We start from the raw sequence: 8699 nt of genomic DNA, 5'->3' as shown, positions 1-8699 counted from the left end.
AAGGAGATCAGCCCTGGGATTTCTTTGGAAGGAATGATGCTAAAGCTGAAACTCCAGTACTTTGGCCACCTCATGCAAAGAGTTGACTCATTGGAAAAGACTGATGCTGGGAGGGATTGGGGGCAGGAGGAGAAGGGGACAACAGAGGGTGAGATGGCTGGATAGCATCACTGACTCGATGGACGTGAGTCTGAGTGAACTCTGGGAGTTGGTGATGGACAGGGAGGCCCGGCGTGCTGCGATTCATGGGGTTGCAAAGAGTCGGACACGACTGAGCAATTGAACTGAACTGAACTGTATATACAGTATTATACAGTATATATAAAACAGTATATAAAACTGCCTATACAGTATTATACTGTATGATACTGTACTATTATACAGTATATATACTGTATAATACTGTGCTGTTACAGTACAGTACTTCATAGACCACTGTGTTAGTTGGGTACCTAGGCTAACTTGGTTGGACTTAAAAAAACTGGATTTAATGAACGTGCTCTCAGAATGGAATTCATTCATATGTAGGAGACTTACTGTATATCACTTTATCAACTCACTCCCCTATTTAAAAATGGAAAGCTTCTCACTGCCTGCCACACAGAATTCAACATGCATAAAACCAACCTCCTATCATCATCACTACCACACTCCAGTATAAATAACCTCCTCACCTCATTCAGGTTCTGACACTTTACTCTGGCTTGCCAACTCCATCACTGCCCCAAACCACATTTCTCCCTGATGTCCTCCTCCCCAGGCTTAGGTTCCAATCTCCTACCCCAGGTTGCTGCCGCTGCAGCTCTCCAAACAGGTACACTCATCAACCCGCCACCCCCCAACCCATTCAGGACTTAACACTCATCACTGGGTACGAGAATATCCTCCTCAGTCTTTGGGTTATAAAACTCCACGCTGGGCAGGCAACTATCACCACTCTTCTTCCATTCCACTCCCTGAAATGTACTCTTTCCTCACCGTGCCTGGGATCTAACACCCTACACCAAGGTATGCTGGGCTAAGTCGCTTCAGTCGTGTCTGACTCTTTGCAACCCTATGGACTGTAGCCCACACCAGGCTCCTCTGTCCATGGGATTCTCCAGGCAAGAATATTGGAGTGGGCTGCCGTGCCCTCCTCCAGGGGATCCTCCCAACCCAGGGATCAAACCCGTGTCTCATGTCTCCAGCATTGGCAGGCAGGTTCTTTACCACTAGTGCCACCGGGAGAGCCCCCACCAAGGTATCCCGAGCCTTTAAAATAAGGCAACAGGCTGAGTTCCATCATCACATGCAGATGTTCTGGACACACTGAATTCTAAAGAAAGTAAGTTGTGAAAAACCAGATAGAACAAAGGAAAAGGAAATGATGACAAAGACCTTTATCCATTTTGAATTCTATCTTATATCAGATCTGTGCTCAAGAAAAAAGGAGCAGAAATTCTGTTCTCTTTTCCAGACTCAGGACCCCAATTCTGCACCAGTATTATTAGATCAACTACATTCCTGATCATTAAAACATCATTTCTACAAGGAAATACGATTCAAGTTGTAACCAACTAATATAAAGATTAAATTTTCTGGGACATTCCTGGTGGCTCTGTGTTAAGTGCATCAGGCTGCCAGTGCAGGAGACATGGCTTCGATCCCAGATCTGCGAAGACCCTACATGCTGCGGGGATGCCCGTGCATCACAAATACTGAAGCATGCGCACCCTCAAGGCTGTGCTCTGCAACAAGAGAAGTCACTGCAGTGAGAAGCCTGCATGCTGCAACTAGAAAAAGCCCCCGCGAGAAAAGCCCGTGTAGCAATGAAGACCCAGCACAGCCAAAAATAATACATAAATAAACTTATTTTTTAAAATTAACTTTCTGAAAAACCGTGCATTAGTTAAGTTTCATTAAACCATCTACTGAAAAGGACTCAAAGTAATTCAAGATCAGTTATAAGGTCTTGAACTTATAACTTATAAGTTATAAGATCAGAGGAGGGTAAGGCAAACCCATAGAGGAAATAATTTTGTACAATATTAACAATATATTCTGGGATTTCCCTGGTGGTCCAGTAGTTAAGAATTTGCCTGTCAATGCCGTGGACACAAGTTCCAACCCTGGTCGGGAAGATCCCACATGCCATGGGGCAACTTAGCCTATGTGCCACAACTATTGAGCCCACTGCCCTAGAGCCTGTCCTTCGCAACAAGAGAAGCCACCACAATGAGAAGCCAGTGCCCTGCAACGTAGAGCGGCTGCCACTCGCTGCACCTAGAGAAAGCCTGCCCACAGCAACAAAGACCCAGCACAGTCAAGTATACTCAAATAAATAAATATTTTTAAAATAAATAAATTCTGGAAAACACATACTTAAAGCATACTTACAGTCACGTGATACTTGAGATAATAATGAATAATCCAGACAGGAATAAGTACATGAGTAAAAGCAAAGATACTGTGTCGATATGTCTTATAGATCTGGAGGAGAAAAAAAATACATGAGATAAATAGATTTCTCACTTTTTTTTTGCCAAACTACAGTAATATATGCATAGATGCATGCCTTTAAAAAGACTTCTAAAAATATCCTTAATATAAATTTATGATAAAATGTGGCATTAAAAAATGAGAGTAAGTTTCACTGATTTAACCAGAGTAACCAAAACTATAGAATTTTCAGGTAAACTCATTTCCTTGATTTATCAACTTCAGATACGCACGATCAACACCATTTATCAACGTCAGATACGCACGATCAACACAACACATTCCACGTGTAGGGTGGACAACCTTGAGTACACTAATGCTAGAAAAAGAATGTTTTACCTACTGGGATAAGGGTGGCCCAAGCTCACTTTGAGGTGCCTTTACACATGCTGTTTTTAAAAAGAAAGGCAAAGGACAGCTAAAAATGGAGTTTTTCCATGGCAGCCAATTTCAGTGAAAGAGACCTATCCTTTCAGGTAATGGATAACCTAGATTATAAGTGCTATAATAGATATGATTATGGAAGAGAACATTAACTCTTAAGTAAGGCAAGACAGATTTCAACAAATGATTATTTCCTTAAATCACTGGCTGTCAATTTTCAATCAGTGGCTGCCAGTGAGTAATATCAGAGATACAAACTGGGAGAGGGGAGGAGAGTTGAATTTTACCACCATAAATTAGCATTGAATACGTTCTTTGACAGACTTTGTAGCACAGTAAGAAAGTAGATACACATGGATTTCAAAGTGAACTCCTTCTATTACTAGCCCTGTGACCATGGGTAAATCACTGAATTTTTGTAGGTCTCCATTCCCACACACTTACAATAAGGATGAGGAAAGTTTCTACGTTACAGCAGTAAAAACTTAAGTTTTTTATTTATTTTTTAATTTAATTTAATTTTACTTTTTAACTTTACAATATTGTATTGGTTTTGGCATATATCAAAATGAACCCGCCACAGGTATACATGTGTTCCCCATCCTGAACACACATAAAAGTGCCAGGCACAAAGTAAGCACCCAAGTGTTATTTATTACCACTATTATTAGCCAAAGTCCCAAGGAATTCTGAGATACAGTATTCATCACCCATAACTGATGTGACTTAACAACGGCTTTAAGAAAATGTGAAGAGACCCCGAAAATAAAGACAACACTTGAATGATCTTCTGCAGAGTAAAGCCCAGGAATGACACCCTTAAACAAAAGAATGCGTTAAATGTACATGGTGGTTAAGGAAGTTCAGTTCAGTTCAGCTCAGTCGTGTCTGACTCTTTGCAACCCTATGGACTGCAGCACGCCAGGCCTCCCTGTCCATCACCGACTCCCAGAGTTTACTCAAACTCATGTCCATCGAATCGGTGATGCCATCCAACCATCTCATCCTCTGTCGTCCCCTTCTCCTCCCGCCTTCAATCTTTCCCAGCATCAGGGTCTCTTCAAATGAGTCAGATCTTCGAATCAGGTGGCCAAAGTATTGGAGTTTCAGCTTCAACATCAGTCCTTCCAATAAACACTCAGGACTGATCTCTTTTAGGATGGACTGGTTGGATCTCCTTGCAGTCCAAGGGACTCTCAAGAGTCTTCACCAACACCACAGTTTAAAAACATCAATTCTTTGACACTCAGCTTTCTTTATAGTCCAACTCTCACATCCATACATCACTACCAGAAAAACCGTAGCCTTGACTAGACGGACCTTTGTTGGCAAAGTAATGTCTCTGCTTTTGAATATGTCTGCTGCTGCTGCTGCTGCTGAGTCGCCTCAGTTGTATCCGACTGTATGCGACCCCAGAGACGGCAGCCCACCAGGCTCCCCGGTCCTTCGGATTCTCCAGGCAAGAACACTGGAGTAGGTTGCCATTTCCTTCTCCAATGCATGAAAATGAAAAGTGAAAGTGAAGTCGCTCAGTCATGTCCGACTCCTAGCGACTCCATGGACTGCAGCCTACCAGGCTCCTCCGTCCATGGGATTCTCCAGGCAAGAGTACTGGAGTGCGGTGCCATTGCCCTCTCCATTGAGTATGTCTAGGTTGGTCCTAACTTTCCTTCCAAGGAGTAAGTGTCTTTTAATTTCATGGCTGCAGTCACCATCTGCAGTGATTTTGGAGCCCAAAAAAATAAAGTCTGACACTGTTTCCACTGTTTCCCCATTTATTTCCCATGAAGTGACGGGACCGGATGCCATGATCTTAGTTTTCTGAATGTTGAGCTTTAAGCCAACGTTTTCACTCTCCTCTTTCACTTTCATCAAGAGGCTCTTTAGTTCTTCTTCACTTTCTGCCACATAGGTGGTGTCATCTGCATATCTGAGGTTACTGATATTTCTCCCAGCAATCTCGAATACAGCTTGTGCTTCATCCAGCCCAGCATTTCTCATGATGTACTCTGCATAGAAGTTAAATAAGCAGGGTGACAATATACAGCCTTGATGTACTACTTTCCCGATTTGGAACCAGTCTGTTGTTCCACGCCCAGTTCTAACTGTTGCTTCCTGACCTGCATACAGATTTCTCAAGAAGCAGGTCGGGTGGTCTGGTATTCCCATCTCTTTCAGAATTTCCCACAGTTTATTGTGATCCACACAGTCAAAGGCTTTGGCATAGTCAATAAAGCAGAAGTAGATGATTCTCTGGAACTCTCTTGCTTTTTCGATGATCCAGCGGATGTTGGCAATTTGATCTCTGGTTCTTCTGCCTTTTCTAAAACCAGCTTGAACATCTGGAAGTTCATGGTTCCCGTATTGTTGAAGCCTGGCTTGGAGAATTTTGAGCATTACTTTACTAGCGAGTGAGATGAGTGCAATTGTGCAGTAGTTTGAGTATTCTTTGACATTGCCTTTCTTAGGGACTGGAATGAAAACTGACCTTTTCCAGTCCTGTGGCCACTGCTGAGTTTTCCAAATTTGCTGGCACAGCATCATCTTTTAGGATTCGAAATAGTTCAAATGGAATTCCATCACCTCCACTAGCTTTGTTTGTAGTGATGCTTCCTAAGGCCCACTTGACTTCACATTCTAGGATGTCTGGCTCTAGGTGAATGATCACACCATCGTGATCATCTGGGTCGTGAAGATCCCTTTTGTACAGTTCCTCTGTGTATTCTTGACACCTTTTCTTAATATTTTCTGCTTTTGTTAGGTCTATACTATTTCCGTAGTTTATTGAGCCCATCTTTGCATGAAATGTTCCCTTGGTATCTCTAATTTTCTTGAAGAGCTCTCTAGTCTTTCCCATTCTATTGTTTTCCTCTATTTCTTTGCACAGACCACTGAGGAAGGCTTTCTTATCTCTCCTTGCTATTCTTTGGAACTCTGCATTCAAATGAGTATATCTTTCCTTTTCTACTTTGCTTTTCGCTTCTCTTCTTTTCACAGCTATCAACAGCATATCAACAGAACCTCTTCTTTTACAGTAATTAACATGGAGCTGCATTATCAGCTAGAGGATTATCCTGCTTTCGGGTAGTCGAGTGTAGTGTTGGTCTGTGTAATCTCAACCTCAAAAATCACACAAGTGTCCTTGGATACTAAAATCATTGAATTTTAACTCTAGTGAATCCTTGGCCATCCTTCTGAGGAAAGGTTTCCTCAGTCAAAGGCAAACCTGTACGTCCTGTATAATCTAAGCAGAGATTCGCCTCCTTATCACACTTGAGAGCCAAAGGGCAAGACAATCCCAAAGCCATACAAGCTCCGAACTCCTGACTTCCAGTGCATGACTCTTGGGACCAGACGGAGTCCCAGACAAGCCTCAGTCTCGACTGAACCTGACTCTCCCTTGGGGAACTTCCGGGGGCAACGCGGCTATAGCGAACAGGTTGTCTCAGCAGCCAGGCCGTGGACTGCGATGGGACGAGAGTGGGTTGGGGTTGGGAAGGGCGGTCACTCACCACGTTCTTCCAGAGAGCTCCGTCTTGCAAAAATTTATTCCAGAATCGCTCCACAGGCGACACCCTCTGCGGAGGCAGCACGGGTTCCCGGGGGCTCAGCTCCTGATCTTTCAGCCATCGCCTTCTTAGCTCTCGCAGCTGCTGCAGCCGCAGTTTCTCCTCGGGCGTATACCCCGACATGTCGCTGCTGATACCAAGGCAGCAAGAGACGGCGCGCACCCGAACCAGGGTCTTGTCACTTACGCGCGCTCCCGCTCTGCAAAGCGACCTTGCGAGGACGCCTGGGAGCGGCGCGCCGTTATAACGTCACTCTGCTCCTGCCTCCGAGCGACTCCAACCTGCACGTAGTGGCTGGGCATGCGCAAAGCCCCGCACACCTCGCCGGCTGTACTGGTCTAAATTACCAGAAGGGGCGGCGGCGGGGATTCTCATTCTTCCAATATCCAGCACACCAGTTCTTCCTTAACAGAACCTCTAGTCTTTCGACCTCTCATACTCTTCAGGTAACTAAGCGGCCCCCGCCCCCGCCCTACGGACCTACAGAGTCTGTGGAGACGTTAAGTCTTTTGTCAGTGACTGGAAAAGTGACCCTGAGCAGCTGTCTCAGTCTGTTCCTTCATCTGTTGCTGTTATTGTTTAGTTGCTAAGTCGTGTCTGACTCTTTTGCGACCCCTTGGACTGTAGCCGGCCAGGCTCCTCTGTCCATGGGATTTCCCAGGCAAGAATACTGGAATGAGTTGCCATACCCTTATCCAGGGGAATCTTCCTGACCCAGGGGTCTGCATTGCAGGCGGATTCTTTACAGCTGAGCTACTGAGGGAAGCCCTTCCTTCATCTGTACTGTAGAAGTAAAAAGAATCTCAATATATAGCAGAGTTGTACACATTCATCCTTTGATCCGGTATTCTCACTTCTAGAATTCTATCCTAAAGATATAGTAGTAAAAGTACATGCAATTGTTCACTGCAGCACCATATATATAATAAAATATGGAAATTCCTCAACAAATGGCTAGTTGAATAAATTGTAAACGAACGTAATGAAGTGAGTGCCTGAAAACATAATATTGTTCAGTGAAAAAAAAGCTACGTGGAGAGAAGTGTACATACTACCTTTTATCCAAAAAAGGGAGGACAGTAGTAATGTTATATATAAATTTGCCTATGAAACGCCCTACGGACTATGGCCAACCCAGTAACCATGAATATCTCTAGCTCCTAGATTGTGATCTCTAAATACCATCTTCAATTAAAAGGAGCCAAGACTCCTTAGAGTAGTTGTTCTCGAAACATTTTGTTCCCTAAATCTCTTTAAATTCTTAAAATTGTGAGAGGGTCCCAAAGAGTTTGTTGATGTGGGTTATATCTATTGATGTTTAGTGCATTAGAAATTAAAACATGTAAAAACAAAAAAAATCTGTTAACAAAAACTACTTAGAAGAGTGCCATTGTAAATTTTTCTAATGTCTGGCTTAATAAATGACAGCAGAATTCTTAAAACTGCTTCTACATTCAATCATAGTATCATACATCATGTAACCTTGGGGAACTCTGTATATATTTATGAGACAAAAAGAGTTTAAAAGAGCAAATAGCATCTTAGTATTTTTATGAAAATAATTGTGACCACGCAAACCCCATGATAGGATTACAGGGATGCCCAGGGGCTCCCCAGTCACACTTTGAAAACCATCACTTTGGAGAAATAACTAATTTCACATTGGGGTTGGAAATGTAAAATAAGCCTGGAACATCTTATCTTAGCTGAAGGCAGGGAGGTTTTTAAAGACTAGTAGGGTGGTGTCAAAATGATTGAGGAGACAACTTGAATAGACTTACACTGGTCAAAGATGGAATGATTTGAGCATCAGTGAGTATTGTGACTTCAGTGGGTGAATGAAAAATATCAGATACGTTTACATACATGATTTTTAAAATGATTTATGATTTTTAAAAATCATGATTTGTTTTCACTATGATTTAAAAAAAAAAAACCTTATTGGTCACTTTTTGATGGTGTTAGGGAAAGTGAAAGTGAAAGTGAAGTCGCTCAGTCGTGTAGGACTCTTTGTGACCCCAGTCCATGGGGTGTTAGGGAACCAACTCATTATTTTGAAAACTAAAAAGCAGAGGGAAAAATCAAGCGTTTTTCTGGCCTCATTATATAAATCATAAAGTAACAAAATAGTTGATAAGGAGAAATTTATTCAAAAAATCTAAAACCCTAATAAGAATAGATGGCATATTTAGAATATTACTATTGCGCAAACATTAGTTTGTTAATGAATCAATGTCCAGATCACGAGGTTGAGATCCTTGACAGAGA

General features: G+C 42.6%; 1 protein-coding gene across 1 annotated transcript in view; it reads right to left on the bottom strand.

Annotated features, from left to right (window-relative positions):
- NDUFB6 (NADH dehydrogenase (ubiquinone) 1 beta subcomplex, 6, 17kDa) overlaps positions 1 to 6685 on the bottom strand; it is a 16329-nt gene extending 9644 nt beyond the window's left edge. Inside the window, exons 1-2 of the mRNA XM_010839601.1 lie at positions 6375 to 6685; positions 2377 to 2469 (exon numbers count right to left, since the gene is read on the bottom strand). Of these exons, the coding sequence (XP_010837903.1) occupies positions 2377 to 2469; positions 6375 to 6554 (273 nt within the window). The 5' untranslated portion in view covers positions 6555 to 6685. The remainder of the gene's footprint in view (positions 1 to 2376; positions 2470 to 6374) is intronic.
- Between the last annotated feature and the right edge of the window lie 2014 nt (positions 6686 to 8699).

This window comes from Bison bison, unplaced genomic scaffold (assembly GCF_000754665.1).
Source record: "Bison bison bison isolate TAMUID 2011002044 unplaced genomic scaffold, Bison_UMD1.0 scf7180017864123, whole genome shotgun sequence".
Taxonomy (NCBI): domain Eukaryota; kingdom Metazoa; phylum Chordata; class Mammalia; order Artiodactyla; family Bovidae; genus Bison; species Bison bison.
This window is presented reverse-complemented; position numbering and strand designations above follow the sequence as displayed.